At 43.6% G+C, this 19,513-nt stretch overlaps 3 protein-coding genes across 13 annotated transcripts; all 3 read left to right on the top strand.

Moving 5' to 3' along the window:
• The first annotated feature begins 224 nt into the window (after positions 1–224).
• On the top strand, positions 225–10,149 carry mpp4b (MAGUK p55 scaffold protein 4b). Of its 2 annotated transcripts, XM_035640862.2 has the most exons (22): positions 249–714; positions 1,237–1,353; positions 1,449–1,570; positions 1,718–1,795; positions 1,892–1,975; positions 2,195–2,326; positions 5,308–5,389; positions 5,558–5,643; positions 5,790–5,864; positions 5,960–6,156; positions 6,276–6,334; positions 6,458–6,475; positions 6,558–6,599; positions 6,732–6,752; positions 6,917–6,931; positions 7,105–7,146; positions 7,284–7,457; positions 7,640–7,720; positions 7,877–7,970; positions 8,463–8,571; positions 8,676–8,810; positions 9,043–10,149. In XM_035640862.2, the coding sequence occupies exons 2-22, from the start codon at positions 1,296–1,298 to the stop codon at positions 9,232–9,234; spliced, it is 1,896 nt and encodes a 631-aa protein (XP_035496755.1). In that variant the 5' UTR covers positions 249–714; positions 1,237–1,295; the 3' UTR covers positions 9,235–10,149. The 2 variants fall into 2 exon arrangements, 1 of the variants encoding a protein (XP_035496755.1); XR_004794646.1 differs by lacking the exons at positions 5,790–5,864; positions 5,960–6,156; positions 6,276–6,334; ... (9 more) ...; positions 8,676–8,810; positions 9,043–10,149 and adding exons at positions 3,353–3,737; positions 4,054–5,001 and having other exon boundaries at positions 225–714; positions 5,558–5,612.
• An 85-nt stretch (positions 10,150–10,234) lies between these two features.
• LOC118316860 (transmembrane protein 237B) lies at positions 10,235–15,567 on the top strand. 9 transcript variants are annotated; one of them, XM_035645226.2, is made up of 14 exons: positions 10,235–10,437; positions 10,670–10,705; positions 11,713–11,823; positions 11,957–11,970; positions 12,259–12,330; positions 12,481–12,604; positions 12,800–12,893; positions 13,098–13,255; positions 13,356–13,488; positions 13,602–13,793; positions 13,887–13,960; positions 14,077–14,164; positions 14,265–14,386; positions 14,500–15,567. In XM_035645226.2, the coding sequence occupies exons 3-14, from the start codon at positions 11,733–11,735 to the stop codon at positions 14,562–14,564; spliced, it is 1,227 nt and encodes a 408-aa protein (XP_035501119.1). In that variant the 5' UTR covers positions 10,235–10,437; positions 10,670–10,705; positions 11,713–11,732; the 3' UTR covers positions 14,565–15,567. The 9 variants fall into 9 exon arrangements, with proteins under 9 accessions (XP_035501119.1, XP_035501293.1, XP_035501203.1 ...); XM_035645400.2 differs by having other exon boundaries at positions 10,236–10,466; positions 11,792–11,823; positions 12,476–12,604; XM_035645310.2 differs by having other exon boundaries at positions 10,236–10,437; positions 11,792–11,823; positions 12,476–12,604.
• On the top strand, positions 14,924–19,491 carry LOC118316750 (cytochrome P450 20A1). Of its 2 annotated transcripts, XM_035644942.2 has the most exons (13): positions 14,924–15,063; positions 15,658–15,707; positions 16,046–16,212; positions 16,331–16,476; positions 16,548–16,715; positions 16,923–17,001; positions 17,509–17,621; positions 17,729–17,783; positions 18,001–18,121; positions 18,322–18,433; positions 18,680–18,744; positions 18,876–18,965; positions 19,146–19,491. In XM_035644942.2, exons 1-13 carry the CDS (start codon positions 14,992–14,994, stop codon positions 19,294–19,296), a joined length of 1,389 nt encoding a protein of 462 aa, XP_035500835.1. In that variant the 5' UTR covers positions 14,924–14,991; the 3' UTR covers positions 19,297–19,491. The 2 variants fall into 2 exon arrangements, with proteins under 2 accessions (XP_035500835.1, XP_035500915.1); XM_035645022.2 differs by lacking the exon at positions 18,680–18,744.
• The last annotated feature ends 22 nt before the right edge of the window (positions 19,492–19,513 follow it).

A 19,513-nucleotide genomic window follows, 5' to 3' on the forward strand; every position in this document is an offset into this window, starting at 1 on the left:
AAATGGCCGGACTTTGTTTTCAGATGGAGGAAGGGGAGATTTTAGATTAGCGATCAGGAGATTATTACCTCGGTCCCTGACACCATGTTTGGCCAGGAGACTAAACGATTTCTTGTCTGAGCATCATCACTCTTCATTAATCCTGCTGTGTTGGTAGATTAGCAGATTTTAAAGTATTCACTTAAGACTTTTTTTTCAACCTCTGCAACTCCTGCTGGCTTTGCATTGCAAATACTTCACCCCACCCTTTAATCATGGAGCCTTTCGCTAATCTGTGGAGACAAAAATGTTGAACAGTGTGGTCTTTAAGCCTTTCGCTTGTTTTTTGAAGTAACACCCATATTTTCTCCCCCTTTCTCAGTCCGTTGCCTCCTCTCCTCTCCACACAGCTCCTCCTGCATGCTGCTAAAAGCTGAAAGAGTTAAGAAGATTTGGACGCATGGCAGCAACCAGCCAGTCGGCGAGAGAGAGAAACTGGTTTCCGGTGGCCAGAGGGAGGCGGCTCACTTGCCCGGGATTAAGTGGGATCGGGAGAGATTACAGCTCTCTCTCTCTCTGTCTCCCTCTCCCCCCCTCCTTCTCCCTCTCCCCGTAGCTCAATGAAAGCGTAGTGCTCTGTCCTGGCAATATTCTCCTGCACCCATAACGGTGCTCAGACCTGCAGGAGCTGCAGGATAAAAGGTTTGCAGCATCCCCGAAGACCTAGACGCAGAGGTAAGATTCGTCAAATTTGCCTCATTTACCAAAGAGAAAAGGGGAAGGTCTGCGAGGAAGGCCAGAGGGATCATACTCTTCCTAGTCTTTAACTACAGAAATTTGCCAGGTGGCTGTTTACGTCTTAAGTAGCCCCGCCTTTTCTATTTCTTACTGTCACTTTATGTTCGCACACAACTACGTCATGTCCGGCATCTTGCACAACTGGCAACTCTTGTTATAGTTTTTGCAGTCAAACTCCTTGATGTTAAATTGACCTAATGTAGGTAGGAAATATTGTCACAACCGTCAACGGTCCTGTGATGGTTCACCAGCCAGAGATTACGCTGTCCACATCTCTGTTTGTTCCGTGAAGTGTGCCATTAACCCCTCACCCCATTCAAACTAATGACTGATGGAGTAGTGACCGCTCCTCCCTACCTGCGCCCACTATTCTGTGTAAATTTAGTAAATAAACCCAACTTTTCTCTCGTTTAAAGGACAGAAAAAAAAGGATTTCCTGTGTGACCTTCATTTTTCCAGGTTATTGGTAGTAAGCAGTCAGTGAGTGGTCAGGGTCAGAGGTCGGGTGTCCTGTGACCATGAGGCAGGCGGTGGAGGCTCAGGTGTTAAACACCCACTATGAACTTGGAGAACACGGTCAGTAGGGAACATTGAGTTTATGAATAGATTTCACCGTTGCTGTCTTTTCACAATAATCCATCGGTGTGTCTTGCTTGTGTGTTGTGTTGTAGGCCTGCGTCAGATCCTGACGGATGTGGTCGAAGAGGTGAGGCAGTCTATAAACCAGGACATCGATGGGGCAGAGATTCTCCACAGTTTGTTGAACGCCTCCTGGCTGCAGTCGCTGCTCAAGGTCTGAAAATGCTCCCCTCCCATGATCATGGACACTTATGCTAAGTGTACATTTCGCATATGCACAAATTATTTTTGTATTACGACACAGAGTGTGAGAGTAGATTTTTCCGAGGATAACTGCTTGATTTGGTGTCACTGTTTTCAGGTTTACGAGTGTCTTCGGAGGTTCCTGAGAGATTCCCCAGCTCCGGTTCTGGACTACACCTCGGGGCTCTCACTCCAGGTTTCACTCATATTAATTTTTATCATATCAATGTCTTGCTCTGGTAGAAGTTTTTTTTTAATTAAACGGTGGTTGTGTGCCCCTCTGTCTGTGTAGCTGCTGATCGACATCAAGGCGCTACCAGGCTGCTCTGAAGAGGCCAACGAGCTCTACCGTCTCCTGCGGCAGCCTCACCTGCAGGTGAGAAACCTTGTCTGGGTCTGTCTGTTAATTTCTTTATTGTCTTTCTTTCTATGTTATGTTAAGACAAGTTGACAAATCCAGTGGATGTGGGGTGTTTTTATTTGAAGGCGTACTGTAAATTTCCGGTGAAAGGGGCAGTTAACTGTAATGAACATTCGATTTTGACAGCCAGCGCAGCAGTTTGCATTCTGTCTGACTGACAGGCATGTTTTGCAGGCTCTTCTCTCCGCTCATGACACGGTGGCCCAGAGGGACTATGAGCCCGTGCTGCCGCCGATGCCTGAGGACGTCCCAGACGACGAGGAGGCCACTAGGATTGTCTGCCTGGTCAAAAACAAACAGCCCCTGGTGAGCTACGTGGCTAATACCTCTGCATTACTCACTTAAAATAGTACCGCGAATTAAGTTTGGTTTGTACTATTTTTAAGAGCTTCTCTAGGATGTTTCAGACTGAACTGTAACCTGAAAATAAGGCCACATTTTGATGGGATCACCCTCCTTTTTTCCCGTATGAATTTTATTGTCTTTTAATCCCTACTCACTAAAACAGGTTCGTTTGGATTAAGGAAACCCATCAGACAAACCTCAGACAAAAAACGGTTTATATGACCTTTCTTTTTTAATATCGGGACTATTGCTGTGATGAAAAATAATTTCATTGCAAATTGTTTATTATTGTGTATTCTGCAAACAAATCTCAATCTCATATTTTTTTCCAAAAAGAGGACAAGGCACAATTTTTCGATTAGAGTACAGCTTTTTCAGAGATTTTGCCACTGTTCCTGAACCAGGAAATTCATTTAACCTTACATTAGTTGTGTCTTTAATGTGAAAACAACACTTCTCTGTTTCCACAGAGCATCCACTCAAATACAGTTAAGTTACAAACTGTACTATGTTACCAAAAGCATGTGGACACCCCTGTCCTGTATTTAGGTCATAAACATACATTAAACTGGACCACAATGGGGGTGATTTTTTTTTCTGTACTTTGCAAGCAGATGCTCATGGCTATTTTAATATGTAGGTTTTTTTGCCAAACATAAATCAGACCGCTCACTGCATCCAGCAGAGCACAGATGTTTGAATTTTATAATCTCTCATTTGTGTAATTGTCTGTGGATGCTACAGATGATATCCCAACAGCTGAAACTCCTGGAAGAGAAAAACAGAATAGTTTTGTTACATCTCACACTCATTTGGCATCAATCTCTATTGTATAGTTCTAGTAACAGAAAATCCTTATGACTATGAAGGTTCTGTCTCACCTTTCTTTGCAGATATTCCATCTTTTAACCTTGTGTTTTTCCAGTGAAAGTTCTTAATCTTTAGGCCCTGAACTCTACCTTTGAGTGACTCTCTTGTCTCTACCAGAGAGTCAGGCTGCCGCTGCCCTGTGCTTTCCCTCCTCGTGCAAAAAGCCCCAGAGGGGGGATCCGCAGTCACTGGGAAACCGTGAGACGCCTGGCCAGGCAGAGGCTTCACCGAGGCGGCGCATTCGGGGTCCAGAGCCCCGCTGCAGGGAGCCAGAGCCTGGATGTCAGATGTAACGTTCGGAGAGGCAGCTACCCTCCAACCGAACCGCTGTGTCACCCAGCAGGGTCTCGGCCGTACCCTCTGCCTCAATATAAGCCGAGGAGTAACACTCGGATGTGCTGTAGCAAACCAATGAACCAGTGTAGAGTTTGTTACACCAACCTGCTTTGGGAGCAAAGTCTGAACCGCTCTGCGCCTTCGGTCTACAGCTCTGTTCTCATTGGTAAGAAAAGATCTGGGCCTTGTTTCCCGCTGAAGATTGAACCCTCAAAATATATCAGAAATGTTTTATTTCTGTAAGAAGAGATGAATGTCTTTGATTATAAAGAAAAGATAGGACGACAGTGAGAATAGAAACTAGTAGATCAGTTGCACAAATAAATGGATAAATCTATAATCTAAGCCTTGCTATAACATGATCCGAGGAAACAAGGCCCTGTGCTGTGCGTCTTTCCTCATTCATTGTTGCCCCACGTTGCCCTCCATCACCTCTACTTGTGGTTTTTCATGGATTGATGATATCTGTTTTCTCATTGGAGACAACATCATAGAAGAGCTGGACAGCGGAAATGAGGATGAGACAGGAGAGTCTGCCGACACACCGTCCCCGCTTCCCACATCCCGACGTTGGACCGCGTCTCCCCCGTGCCTCACCGTGCCTTACTACAACAAATATGACTACCTCCAGCCAGGCTTGCCTCCGCGTCTCAGAGGCCAAGGCCCTCGCATCCGCACGGCTCCACCGAGCCCTATGCGCCCTCACCGCGTGATGGAGGTGCCGCCCGTGGAGCTCGCCAAGCAGGAGAGTCTGGATGAGCTGAGGACAACTGTGCAGCTGGCCGCCAGCTCCATGGAGAGCAGCACCAAGGGCATCAAGCTCCTGGGGGAGAAGATGGCGGCCGTCACTGAACGCATGTCGGAGACCGTGCAGGACAACTCGCACGCCTTGGTCCTTCTCACTCAGGTGGTGGACCGGCTGCAGACGCTCCTCGCCGCCACCAGGTCTGAGAACAACTCACCAAAGCGTGCAGTCTCTGAGCATGACAGCACGCCCAAGAAAAGCCAAACTCCGAAGACTCAAGGGCAACGTCCATCTCTGACACACCAATCCAGATGTTCCTTCCCTTCACTTCCATCCTGCACCTCCTCCTCTAGCTCCCTCAGCAGCTCCGTGGATGGTCCCTCCACCTCCCAGGGCACCAGCTGTCTGTCTGTATCTTGCGGCGGATCACCTCGAACCACGGTGAAAACCAAAAGTGCACCTTTGTCTCAGAAGCAGCACCCCAGCCCTGGTCTCCATGTGTCAAAGCATCCGCTGACCAACGGCCTTGTGGATGAGCCAAAGAAGAAAGGAGGTCGCTCAAACAAGCGGAAGAAGAAGAAGAAAAAGAAGGCGACATGAGAGACAAGTGTCCAAAAAATGGATGTCTTGGGTCCTTTCTCCGCAGAGTGACTGACTTCCAAGTGACTTCCAAACAGGCACAGCGGTAGTTGAAATTCCTTGTGATTTTCTCCATCGTGTTCTGTCGTTTCTGTCGAAAGTGGACCATTTCATTCTTTCCTACTTCCACTTCCTCATCACCAACAAAGTCTAACATCTGCAGCCTGCATTTTAAGTACTTACAGTATTCATGTGGAGTGGTGGTTCACTTCCATTTGTGTCATTGTGTTTACAACCTTTCGTTTACTGCCCACAGACGCCATCAGTTTTATCTGTCTTCGTTTGTGTGATTCGGTTTGACCTTCACATTACAGCAGGTTTATTCATTTGGTGTTTTGTTTTTTTGCTCTAGGGAGCGACTATCAAGAGGAATGATATCACAGGGGAGATTTTTGTTGCCCGGGTGATACACGGAGGGCTGGCTGATCGAAGTGGTGAGGCTTTCTCTCCCAAGGATAATGATGAATGTATTGGTTTACTGTATATCCCAACTTTGTATTATAAAGTTTTTGAAAGTTGAAATAAGGTAATGACTGAGACATTACTACGCCTTTAAAAACGTATTCATTTGTTTTCATGTGTGTGTGTCTGTGCGTTCACAGGTCTTCTCCATGCCGGGGACCGGATCATAGAGGTGAATGGTTTTCCTGTGGATGGGATGGAGCCTGAGCAAGTTATCCAAGTTGTGGTAGGTGATCGGTCTCTATCTTGATCACTCGCTCCTCTATGTACTTGCTGTGTCCTGTCCTTCTCAAAAATCCATTTAAAAGCTTTACAGTCAATCGATTGCATGCTGTTGTCATATCTGCTAATTAATCTGTGGTGTTTCTTCAGCAAGCGAGGTCACAAGGCACCATCATGTTCAAGGTCGTTCCAATCACAGAAAGGCCGGTCCACAACCAGACGATGGTAAACCACGATCATCTATGCCTGCCTGTGTCTTTTTGTTCCCCACATAAAAACACATACATGTCATCTCTATAAACTCACATGTCTGGTGTTAGCTCTACGTGCGGGCCATGGCGGACTACAGCCCCCAGCAGGACCCTACCATCCCCTGTGCCGACGCCGGGATGAGCTTCCGAAAGGGTGACATCCTGGAGATCGTGGACCAGACGGACGCCCTCTGGTGGCAGGCCAAGAAACTGCCCAGCAACACGGCCTGCGCCGGACTAATTCCCTCCACCAACCTGCTCAAGCGGTCAGTTTCAATACTCAGTCTGGCTAAAGGAAAATGTAAAACATTTGATAGTTCGAGCTTCTTATATGCAAATTTCAAGTCCTTATTGGAACTGCTGATGAATCTGTGTGTCGTGACAGGAAGCAGAGGGAGTTCTGGTGGTCTCAGCCTTATCAGCCACATGGCTGCATTCAGACCTGTAAGTTGACCAACACATCTCCAACTCTGATTTAAAAGTCCGAACAGTTTCAGAAGTGCCAGTCCCTGTGTGACCTGGTTTCACAGTTGACTTTTCATTGTGTTTGCTCCACGCTTACTGAAGTGAGCACTGTAGACGAAGGTAAGGAGAGATCATACTTCACGTTTTAGGCAAAACTGTGTATGTCTTCTTATAGATATAACTATTTGTTTTCCACCCACAGAGGAAGACATGATGGCCATTGATGAGAAATGTGTCGAAGCAGGTAAAGCCTCAGCTGTCACTTACAGCTTTACCGAACATGTTTGTGTTGGTCTAATCTTTCAAAAACAAACTTATTCTATCTCTTTGCTGCTTTGTGATTAACTTTCTCCCCGTGTGTTTTTCTCTCTGACAGACGAGGAAGCATTTGAATCTGGTAGGTAAGTCTTTGTTGATTCAACCTTGTTTTCATGCTGAACTCTTTGTTACAAATGCAAAGTATCTACTAAAGCGTCACTCGGTTCGATATCCTTCACCTGAAGCTCTGGTTATTGTTTCTTTTCCCAAACCTTTCTGCTCCCTAACGGGGGGAAATGTCAGACGAGCTCAGAGTCGGTGAGAAAACCATGTTTGTTTGTCTTTTAATATGCCTGCAAGACTCTAAACTCTGAAAATGTGTACAAGTGCTGTAAAGGTGCGGAGGACAAAACACAACCAAATAGTCTGACCAATTCTCTATTCTTCCTCCCTTTTTCCTCCGTGTCTCTCCGTGCTTCCCATCAAACCAGACGGGGATGACTTCAGCAGCAACATTGAAGGGATTTACTTGAGTAAGTTGACCAAAACATAAATATGATCATTCATATCATACAGCATATCCTGTCCTTTATGTTTTATATATAAGTTTCTATCATGGATCTTTTCCTAGAGGATCATATGATTAATTAACTAATTCAATTTACTTCAGCGGGCTTCAGGCGCAGCATGCGTCTGTGCAGGCGGCGGTCCCACAGCACCACACAGCCGTCCTCCCACACCCGCTGTCCCAGTACCTGCCACAGCGCCCTCAACAGCCCCTATGAGGAGGTGGTGCGCCACCAGCGCCACCCGCAGGACTCACACCGCCTCATCGCCCTCTTAGGTACACTCAAAAATTTGAGTTTGGGTACTCCCTCTTTGTTTTTGGACAACCAGGAAAATAAAACATTACGCATGATTAGAAATAAATTTTAGGTGGAAATGGAATTAGTTTAACCAATAAAACATGATTGTATGAATACATTTATAATGACAATTAAGTGTTGGATGTCCTGTCGTTCTCAGGTCCGTCCAGTGTGGGCGTGAATGAACTTCGGAGGCGCCTGGTTGAAATGAACCCCAACGTCTTCCAGGGAGCTTTGCCTCGTATGTATCGGTTATTTTCATCCAGTGAATTTACACTGAACTAAAAACAATTTTACAGCACATAGAACTCACTGTCTCAAAGAGAAAAAAAATGACATATGATGTGTTTCATAACATGTGAAGAATGAGATTGTCTTTAATTTTTTCTCTGACCAGACACCACAAGAGCACCCAAAGGATACGAGGAGACTGGGAGAGAATATTTCTTCACCAGTCGGGAAGTCTTCGACAACATGGTTTACAACAACAGGTACAACTGTCTAAACATAACATATTGACCGTTATGACTTAAGATACTCTTTAACTAAATATAACAACATATTTACAGTATGAGCACTTTTTTTTTCTTCTTCCTGATCTTCCAGATCAGAGCGGGGAATAGAGTTTATATTGCTTGTCTGATCCATCTTAGTTTTAAATGAAGGTCAACATTTCTAAGTGTCATAACTCTCTAGTTGTAATGCTCGTCTTTTTTCCTCTCATACATAACATTTTAAATGCTGCTGAAATTTTACAATTTTTGGGGGCTCAATGTTTCCTGGCATTGCAAATCATAACGCTAATTAGTCCGATGTGATTTGAGGCTAGATTTAAAGAACAGATGTATTTTGTTCCTGATTTGCCTTCTGCACATTTCATGTGAAAATTGCAGCGTTCACAAAATGAGTTCAGCAATTTATCAATAAAGTATCATGTACTCCTAGTTCCTGTGTGTTTGATGGATACCAATGATGTTCAACAGGTTCCTGGAGTACGGCGAGAATAAAGGGAATATGTACGGCACCAGCATCGAGTCCGTGAGGAACGTTTTAAACAGCGGAAAGATCTGTGTCATTGACATCGAGCCAAACGTAAATACGACGCGGAGAGAGACTGTTGGTTCATTTTTAAAAGTATCGACGTTATCATCATCTGTTTTGACTGTAATTAATTTGTGTTGAATTTCTCTATTCAGGCCATTCAGGCAGTGAGGACGCCAGAGCTCAGGGCCTACATCATCTATGTGAAACCCCCGTCTCTGGAGCGCCTTAGGGAGACCAGACAGGATTCGTACATCACCACCAACTACTACGTCAACAAACCGTTCAAGGTATTCTTCTGCTCGGTTATGAGTCTGCTTTTCTTACTGCTGCCTCTGTCACATTTGAACAGTATTCCTATGAAAGGTCATATAGAAAATTCCATTTGTATACTCAAGAGCAATAAATTATGATGTACTTTCTTTCAAACCAGTTCATTTATATTTTCCAAACCCCCTACAATCAAGACATTTTTGTCTAAATGGAGCTGGAATCAGGTCTGACTTCTGTGTCCTCTAACAGAGTGAAGATTTCCAGGAGATGGAAGAAGCAGCCCGCAAGATGGAGTCACACTTCTGGCAGTTTTTCGACCATGTGATCCTCAACGACGAGCTGCAGGACTCCTGCGTCCAGCTGCTGACTGCGGTGAGGAAGGCTCAGGATGAGCCGCAGTGGGTTCCTGCCAGCTGGATACGACCTAACACCGGGTTGTGAGGGACGACGGAGGAGAAAACTACGGGACAGGAGAAGTGTGACCCCCTCATGTTTTTTAATAAGGCAGCAAATTTTGGAAACTAAAACTGTAATATCATTCCGAGAAGCTTAACATTGAAATCAATTAGTTTATGTTCAACACTGCATGTTTAAGTGGAGTAGGGCATGAAAAAAAATCTTCTTGATCTGATTCTTAAGTCGTGTCAAATCCCCAAAGACAAGATAAAGCTGGACTAGAGCCCAAAGAAATCCCTGAAACACTGTCAGTTTGTCAGCATTTAACTAGTAGTATTAAGACTACCAGTTTTGAATTATAGTTACTCTAGTACCAGGGGTGCCATCATTTGATGTGTTTTGGAACTACAGGGTGTTTAAGTTATTATAGTGAAAGAATTCTTGTAAAAATGTAGCTTCCTGCTTTGCATGTACCTCTGATTTGAACAAATCAATCAATCCTTGCCCTGCTCCCCACTGTTGATAAACAGATCTGCAATGAAGACTGAGCTTTTTCCAATTGATGTTTACATCAAAAGATGGCAGATTTGTTGTTCTTTCAATCTTGTTCAAAATGTTTTTTGTATTTTTTTGTGTGTGTGTCTAAGTTTTAGGATGAATACTCTTCTCCTACAACAATCAGAAATAAGATACAAGTGAGCTGGCTTCCTAAATGGATTCTGTGGGTGGAGCCACAGGAAGTTGTAGTAATTTCTGAAATGTGTTGATGATGTATGCCAAAAAGTTGTTTGAGGTTTACAAAATATTAACAAACTTCTGTTTGGCAAAAAACACAATTTATGACCTTATTTCATTCAGATAATGTGATTAAAATGTTTTTTTTTTATTAGATACAACAAACGTGCAAGCAAAGCAATGGCATTCGAATATTTGTACCTGTTTGTGACGTTAATAAAGCAATTCTGATAGTAATTTAGTTCATTTATATTGTCTCGTTCTATTATTGTCCGTTTCCGCTTTTACTTTGAAGACGCAGGAAGAAGAAATTTGTGTGCAACTTTTAAATACGTCCGAGTAGCAAATCTCAATGCCGAGCATAAACAAAGTCGACAACAGCACCTAAAGAAGCGGTTTGTACGTTTTCAAACTGGTGTACAGTTTGAAATGAACTTATAAACTAAACTCGATTCCGTTGCGGTTTTTAAGAAAAAGTTGAGGAAGCATTTGGAGAAAACGGAAGGCTCAAAGGTAGCTAACGTGTATCTGCCTACATAACGGTAACGTTGAAGTGGCTAGCTAGTTAAGGTTTAGCCACTTTTCAAATATTCTATACTGTTCTCTACATCTTAACGTGCTTTTGTTTTTTTTATTGGTATAAACTAACGGTATTTAACACATCATTTTGTATACTTCTACTGTATTGTAACCGTAAAGTTACTTGTAAATATCGCTCATATTCACTTTGTTTCCCCCACTGTAGACAATGCGAGGCAGGGAGCTTCCGCCTTTGCCACAGGTTAGTCAGTGACACCCATGTTTTAATACCTCAGTTACTGTGCTGTGCCACGGTAAATATATGTTATCCACTAAACTCATGTAAAGCTGCACTGTCCTGAAAAGGGAAATTTTTGTAATCGAGGTTTCAATGAACGCTTGTTTTTGCTTATTTGTAGTTAGGGTTAATTATTTACACCCTCCCATCCTCCCTACCAGTAAGTGACTTCTAAGTAATGTCCTTATCAGACAAACAGCAAAAAACGTTTTTAACGATAACACAATAGCAGCATATGATCCTAATACTATCCCACGGATACAAATCCATTTGAGGAAAATACCTGGCTACTGTGACTGAGATATCTGAGTAAGGCATGTGTCATCCCCCCAAAAAGTAACTTTTACTTTTAATTGACTGTCGCTAAACAAATCTAAAACACGTAGAATAAGCTTTGTCTTCACAAAAATTAAACCAGATTCCACAGACGCACCTCCTTGACGTTCCACACAAACACACTACCACTGCTTCAAGAGTTAGATTGGATGGGGGGAGGCTTGACCTCTGCCCTGAATAATCCTCAGTCATGGCTCGTACGTAACACAGATTTAGCTGAGGATTTAAGAGCCAAGTTATTATGCGTGGCTTCACCCCGCTCTTCTTACTTGATTCTTGGGGGAAATGGCCAGAAAGACAATGGTAAGACTTTTTTTTTTCTTGGATGTCATGTATTTAGATCATGAATGAACATTTGAAAACAAAAACAAAAAGACATTTCAGCTGTTATCTCATCGTCCTGCGACTTAAATAGCCTCTCATGATGTGCTTGACGTTGAGTAACAGGTTTTGATAAGAGCAAGGTATCACTTTATCGCTCTGAATTCTAAATGAAACTCCTCCTTTGTATCTGGGCTCACTCTCTCCAAGATAATTTGTTAATGTGTTTACGCTTCGTTTGATGGGTCCCGGCGTTTCTTCCTAATCCAATTTCACCACCGGCTAACTGTCTGCTCTGTTGTTGTCTTTCTCAGCACAGATACAAAAAGTTCAAATGAACATGACTACGCATGGAAGAGAAATGACTGTGCTTTCTCCTTTTTGTCTCTTCAGCGAGGGCAGCGGACGCTTCCCACACTGCCGAGGTAGGTCAATGTGTTTGTTTGTAACGGTGACTGTGTGACATGACTTTGTCTTCACCTGATGTATTTGTGCTGAACTGTCAAAAAAAATGTAATTATCTTTTTTTTGTTGTTGTATGAAACCTGACACATGAAGTCAAGACACAGCTGGTGAGTCAGGATGTGAAAAATATTATACTTGTTTACACTGTATATATTCTGCTTACATTGTATATATTGTTCCTATGTTTTGTATTTTCTTTTGTTTATATTGCCTATTTACTCATTTATTACATTTTAACTGATGTTTCTAAATTTTTTCTATCATTTTGCTGCTGTAACACGCCAAATTTCCCCTTAGTTTGAATAATAAATTATTATCTTATTATATATTAATTTATTTCTTTAATTTTTGTACTGAATATTAAAATTTTAATAAAATTTCCTTTTTTTGTGCAGGAGAAGTGGCAGCACCAAGACATAAGAAGAAGAGGGCGAAAAAGGAGACGAATGGAGTTGATGATGTGGACGGTACGAAACACAAACATGTCCATCTGTGTCTTAATTTTCAAATGAGCTACCCCACTCGTTTAATTCCCCCACCTTTCAGAATAAACTACTCACTAGTAGTCACCACTCGCATGGCATTTCTTAATTCCATTTTTGCTTTGTTTAGACCAGGGGACGGAGATACGGGCTCTGGGCAGCAGGAGGTCATCAGAGGTCGGAGAGGAACTTTCCCTCGAGCCCACAACTGAAGCAGCGTCACAGAAGAGGAGGAAGAAAAAGAAAACAGCCACTATAGGTAAAATCAGACAACAGAGTCCTCACGTGTACATTTGGCTTTTCCAGCATGATGAAAAAAACAATTTTACTCTAAAAGCGACAGGCACTGTGGCAGATCTGTGCTTATTTAACTGGTAACTACAGTATGACCAGTTCAGAAGCTCGTGCTTGCATTTAAAGATGTGTATATTTTACTGTTGTGCTGCGGTTTCAGATCTTGAAGATGACCAAGCCGATCTGGTGAACGGAGATGCAGCAGATCAGACCACAGACGGAGAGGAAGTGATCAAAAAACCCAAAAGGAAAAAGTAAGAAAAACTGAAAGCCAGATAACAATTAGTAGAGATAACACTGCACTACAGGTTATATCTGCCACTAGTCTTTATAACATCTTTTTTCATCATCAGTTATTTTCTCAGGTTATCAGTTACTTGATTTGTCTAAAACTAAAATTAATTCTAATATATTGAATGTGATGCATTTTTCAACAACCTTTATTCTTGTAATCTTAGGAAGTCGAAACTCATTGAATCACAGCTTCCTGATGAGCTGGACGTAGAGGAGGACGATATTATCACAGACACGCCACCGCCTATCGCCCAGCATTCCCTGTTCTCGGCCCCGAAGGGTCAGAGCCAGCCGGTCGGGAAGGTTTTTGTGGAGCGGAACAGTGAGTCCTACAAAAGAAGGAGAAGATGTGAATCAAGGCTGTTAAACTGCCAAAGGGAAGAAAAAAACACTAACATAATTGTGTGTGTGTTCACATGCAGAGCGCTTCCAGGCTGCGGAGCGTTCCGAGTGGAGGAAGACCAGCGGCCAGATGGATAACATGACGGACTTCCAGCACATGCAGCCGCTCTGGACCACGAGAGACGTTTCTATCAGAGTGCACAAAGGCTACAGGTAAAGGAAACATGTTTCCTTAAGCAAAACAAAATATACATGAGGACGTGGTGCCCCCGCTTTATTTATTTACTTTTTAAAATAGTCTCTCCTCTCTTCTGTGTCTGCTTCAGGAGGTTTGGTTTCTTCTGTCACGGCTTCCTGGCAGGCTACGCCGTGTGGAACGTGGTGGTGGTGTACATGTTGGCCGGGCAGCACCTCACTGCTCTGTCCAACCTGCTGGAGCAGTACCACAGCCTGGCGTACCCCTCCCAGTCTCTGCTCTACATGCTCCTGGCCATCAACACTGTGGCCGCCTTCGACAGGTGACGATCGACATACCTGTAGCCAAATGATACATGACACTAAAGCCTGGGATTATATACAGTGTGTATCATAAACCTTACTCTGCCTCTCAGGTTGAATCTGGCCAAAGGCTCCATGGCTCTGCAGGAGCTCATCACACTGGACCCTGTTGCTCTCGCCTCGTTCTGTGAGTCTACACTGTTTTCATTATCCAGTGAAATCAGTCCACACTCAAACATCAGGTGTTGAGAGTTAACAGTCTGTTTTGTTTCCGTTTACACTATATTTCTCTTTCTTCTGCAGTGGATTTCTCAGCACTTGTCCTCTGTTTGAGCCAGCAGATGACCAGCGATCGCATCAACCTATACCCATCCCTCAACACAACGTTATGGTAAGCTCACATCGGGACCATTTTATATTAAGTTTCTGCTTTATCTTCTTATCACAAAGCCTTGATATGAAAACCGAGGCTCTCCCTTTTCTTCCCTAAGGCCACCGGGTTCGGAGCACCAGATCCTCCACCCATGGGTGACGGTCAACCTGGTGGTGGCGCTGTTTGTTGGCCTGGCCTGGCTCTTACTTGCCACCCAACCTGAGACAGACTACACAGAGGGTGAGAGAGAATAATCTGTTTGTGTCTGGGGGTTTGCTTTAAAGAAACCCCTCCTAAAAAAAACACAAACAAAGAAAAATAAATAGTTTTAATGTCGTGTCTTTCTTCCTCAGGTTATCTGATTGCCATGGAGATCGAGCCGCCAAAACCAGAGGACAAATCAGAAATGACTGCCTGAGGAACATGACTGTGTATCTGCTGTGACATCACAGCTTTGTTGTCATTTTGCACATATTTTCGCATTGGCAGTGAACCTTGACTGCGTTGTACTGTATTTTGTATGTATTTTTTTTATTTTATATGTGTTATTTTAAATACAGGGTTTCATCCAACAAATCCCTAACCCTAACCCTAAATTAATTTTCTTGAGGGGAGAGTTCTAAACAAAGAAGTGGCGGTTGTTGTCATGATCGATTCCATCCCTATCGATTAGTTTGCTCTGTCTGCTCTCCAGACTGGGCAAGTAGAACACAGAACGACCTCCTTACCCTGCAATTTGAATTGACGTGTTGACGTGGTGCCGCAGACTTCATAGTTTGGGTGGAAATATCCACTTATCCGCGAGCAAGAGTTGGTCAAGACAGTGCTGTTGAAAGCGAGCAGTCATGCTGGACTTTGCCATCTTTGCCGTCACATTTGTCATCATCTTAGTCGGCGCTGTGCTCTACTTGTACCCGGTATGTCTCTGCAACTCTCAAGCTAGCTTCGATCTTAGCCACTCGGCTAGCCGTTATCTCGAGGAACGGTCACGCCAGTCTCCGCCTTGAAATTGTAAAATGTAATGTTGCCCCTCTCCCTGCCAAGCGAAAACATACTTTCTGAGCCACTTTAGGGGGTTATACAGAATCTATATGATCGTGTTCTTATTTCGGCTTCCGTCAAGCACACCAAAGAGAAATCTGTTTCAGTGAAACACAACTTTAATAGTTCGCGGTGGGCGGCAACGAGCGCTCGTCTTCTTGGCAACATGAGTGAATGAAGTGGCATTATTGAAATCTAACTCTGCAAAAGCAGGCCACTTGTCCGCCGATGTTATGTGAGGGATGACATTGTTGATGTTTAAAAGTGTGTGTGTTTTGTCTTAAAGCTAAGAAGCTTATTTTTTAAAATGGGATTCCCTACAAGCTGGATGAGCGAGGCCGATTTGAATAAAGTCTGTGAGCTCCTGTGTAGAAAGTGCACTTCTGCATTTATACTCATTTATATTCTATCTACAACAAATTATTTTGTTGACAGTGACAGTTCAATCCCATTTCTGACCACGTTTTCAGTCATCAAGAAGGGCCTCTGGCATCCCAGGTCTTAACCCCACAGATGAGAAGTAAGTTGATATATTTACTTCTGCCTTTGCAGCTGCTCTCAACTTTCATTCATGAAAAGTATTTTGTAAAATTGTATATATCCCAGTTAACCATCCCTCCTGTATACATCCTGTCATTTTTTACTGGGTCCCCGAGTCCAGTTCAGAATTAACTGAAGAGAAAGCAAGTCTAATATCCTGACATGAAGCACGTTTTTTTTCTCCTGATTTAGCAGTTGACGGATTTAGAAATTGACTGTCCAGTGCCATCACACACACACATACAGCGCTGTGCGTATCAAATGTGAATAACTCGCTATTGACATCAGACTCCCATCCGTTGCTTTCTGCCCTGTCAGAGATGGCAACCTGCAGGACATTGTGAACAGAGGCAGTCTGCACGAGTTCCTCGTCAGTCTGCATCAGGAGTTTGGGTCTGTGGCATCATTCTGGTTCGGCGGTCGGCCGGTAGTCAGCCTGGGCTCTGTGGACCAGCTACGGCAGCACATCAACCCCAACCACACCAGTTAGTCCACCAGCGCTGAGGAATTAAGTCCAGTCTTTTGACGCTTGAATTAGCACAGTGATGCATTTTGATTCTAAACAAAAACCCACCCTGAAGTCTTTCTCTTTGCTCCTCTCAGCTGACTCCTTTGAGACGATGCTGAAGTCGTTGCTAGGTTACCAGTCAGGGATGGGAGGCGGGGCCAGTGAGACCATGATAAGGAAAAAGTTGTACGAGAGTGCCATCAACAACACACTGAGGAACAGCTTCCCTCTTGTGCTCAAGGTTAGGCTGCTGATGAATATACAGCATAAAAGTTTTAAGCATTCCTTTGTTAATTGTCTTTTGTTTCCCAGCTGGTGGAGGAGCTGGTTGGAAAGTGGAAGTCAATCCCAGAGGATCAGCACACCCCGCTGTGCGCCCACCTGCTGGGCCTGGCCATGAAGACCGTCACCCAGCTGGCTCTGGGCGAGCGCTTCAACGACGACGCAGAGGTCATCTCCTTCCGCAAGAACCACGATGCGGTGAGGCCGTCTGCTTTAAACACCTTCCTACCTCATCATTTGGTGTGTTTGATCCTGTTTTTTTTTTCTGCCCCTGGGGTCTGTTGCATTTTCTTGCATATTGAGTGTTTTTTTTTCTCCTGTAAACCAGGAGTTTGGCCTGCTCAAGTTCTGTCGAAATGGTTCACCCTAATTTAGTTTTCTCATCTCCCTCACCGACGCAAACAGATCTGGTCAGAAATCGGGAAAGGCTACTTGGATGGCTCGCTGGAGAAGAGCTCCAGCAGAAAAGGACATTATGAGAAGGGTGAGTGAAGTAATAAGTTTTCCCTGCAGAGTAAGCTGGCAGTTAACTATTTTGAGTTATTTCAAATCTGTCATTATTTGTCTTGTTCTTCGTTGTGTTGACATCTGGGAGCAGCAGTGGGAATCTGCCCTTCGTCTTGTTGCTGTGGAGAAACAGGAGGAAATGTTTGCAGAGGCTTGGTCATGATCTGTGTGTAAAGCCGCATGACAGATGGCTAGAGACCAAGTCTGCAAACAGATACACTCCACCTGTTCGGTGCTATAGCCTTAATACAGGGAACAGACACTTTTCTTGGGGACTTTTATTGATTTCCTGCCAAGAGCAGTTGTTTCAGGTACTTGGCTCCTGGCTGGAGTTAATCCCGGCTGTCTGAAGGACTGGAAACAGGATGGATGCATGAAATGCAGACTTTTCAACCTTTATCTCAGTATGAGTGTCAGGCCTAAAATATTAAATAGTAACTGACGTCTAATGACTGTCTTTCTCTCACCCCCCCCGGCTGTTCAGCTCTGTCAGAGATGGAGTCTGTGCTGCTGTCAGTGGCGAAGGAGAGAAAAGCCCATAAGAAGCAGACGGTGTTTGTTGATACTCTCCTTCAGTCCAGCCTCACAGAGCGACAGGTGAGCACAGATGAAGTATCACACTCTGGTTCAAAACTGTGAAAAATCACTGAGAGATCTTCACGGTTTCTGCAAAGTGCTGAGATGTGTTTTGTTGTTTGTCGCAGATCTTGGAGGACAGCATGGTTTTCTCTTTGGCCGGATGCGTCATCACTGCCAACTGTAAGTGACAACTATCAGAACGGTCAGAGATGAATTCTCGCAATCAGTAATGCGATTCATAACTGAATTATTGTATATTAGTTTGGAGTAATATAAAATGAAAAATAAAGTTGTTATTATCTGCAACATAATCCCTGCAACATTAGTATAAGTATCTACAGAAGTGTCCCAGACTGAAATCTCTAAACCGTCAATGCAAAATGTTGTGATTTGGCAGTGTGCATCTGGGCACTTCACTTCCTGTCCACCTCAGAGGAAGTTCAGGACAAGTTGTACCAGGAGGTGACGGAGGTTTTGGGCTCGGATCCAGTTTCTTTGGACAAGATCCCACAGCTTAGGTAAACATCTCCAACCAGACAGTTCCAATTTGTTTTCTGTCACCATGTTTACACATTTAGATCCTGCCCATTGCTCCTTTGAGTCGACTGATGCTCTACAACACTTGCAGAGAATAACTGTTGAATCCTCCTCCACCTTTCCAAACATGGTGACTGTGTTCGATAAACTCAGTCTTATTCAATTTCCATCCTTGGAACAGATACTGCCAGCAGGTCCTCAACGAGACGGTGAGGACTGCCAAGTTGACCCCCATCGCGGCTCGGCTTCAGGAAGTGGAGGGCAAAGTTGATCAGCACATCATCCCCAAAGAGGTCTCTGGTTTCCAGCTGTGTATTCCTCCTCGGCTCTTTGTCTCAGTATTACAGACAGACATTATTAGTTAAAGAAATAATAATCACAGTTGATAAAGAAAAATCTTAAAAAGCTTTTTGAGACATTTGCCAAAAATGGATGTAGTTTTAGATTGTAGAGTTTTATTGTTATATTTAAATGCATTTTCTGGAAAAGTGTGTATACTATGGTAAAAAGTTGAACGTATTGCTGTTGTCATCTTTAAGACTTTGGTGATCTACGCTTTGGGAGTAGTCCTGCAAGATTCTAACACCTGGAGCGCCCCATACAGGTTTGCTTTACATTGATGAATGTCGATAGTGAGAATAATATTACAGCATCACAGGCTGTTGTTTGTTTTTTCAGGTTTAAAATATTGATTTTTCCTTTGCCTGTTGTGGTGATTGCTGTGAAATCTTTTAGGTTCGATCCAGATCGATTTGTGGAGGAATCAGTCGAGAAAAGCTTCTGTCTGCTCGGCTTTTCTGGGAATCAAACGTGCCCAGAGCTCAGGTACCGAATACAATTTAAAACATTGAAGGCCTTTCACACTTTTTTGGATGTGTAAAAATAGCCACTATGAGGTGTTTATTTGCTGTTTTGGGGGGGAAAAATGTAATTCAGGAGCAACTCACTGTGGTTGCATTATTCAGGGAAACTTTCACCGTCAATTATGTTCTGTCTCTGTGACAGCTTCGCCTACACTGTAGCGACTGTGCTGCTCAGCACAATTGCGCGGCAGCTGAAGCTTCACAAGTTGAAAGGACAAGTCATGGATGTCAGATCTGCGCTGGTGTCCACTCCTAAGGACGAAACCTGGATCACTGTCAGCAGAAGAAGCTAGGGCTCGTCTTTAAAAACCACTGGAGGGCAGAAGAGCTGAAGAGTCTTAATTACCAGCAAAGTGTTTGTTGAATGTTGAGGATCCACTCTGTTAGAGAAACATCATTTTTTAACTTGTGCCGCAAGTTACTTCTTGTCTTTTTTCTGAAAACATTACAGCAATTAATACTTTGTGTAATTAAACTCTAAATTTGCATAATTTTTGAAGGCTTTTTCAT

Source organism: Scophthalmus maximus, chromosome 1 (assembly GCF_022379125.1).
Source record: "Scophthalmus maximus strain ysfricsl-2021 chromosome 1, ASM2237912v1, whole genome shotgun sequence".
NCBI lineage: Eukaryota > Metazoa > Chordata > Actinopteri > Pleuronectiformes > Scophthalmidae > Scophthalmus > Scophthalmus maximus.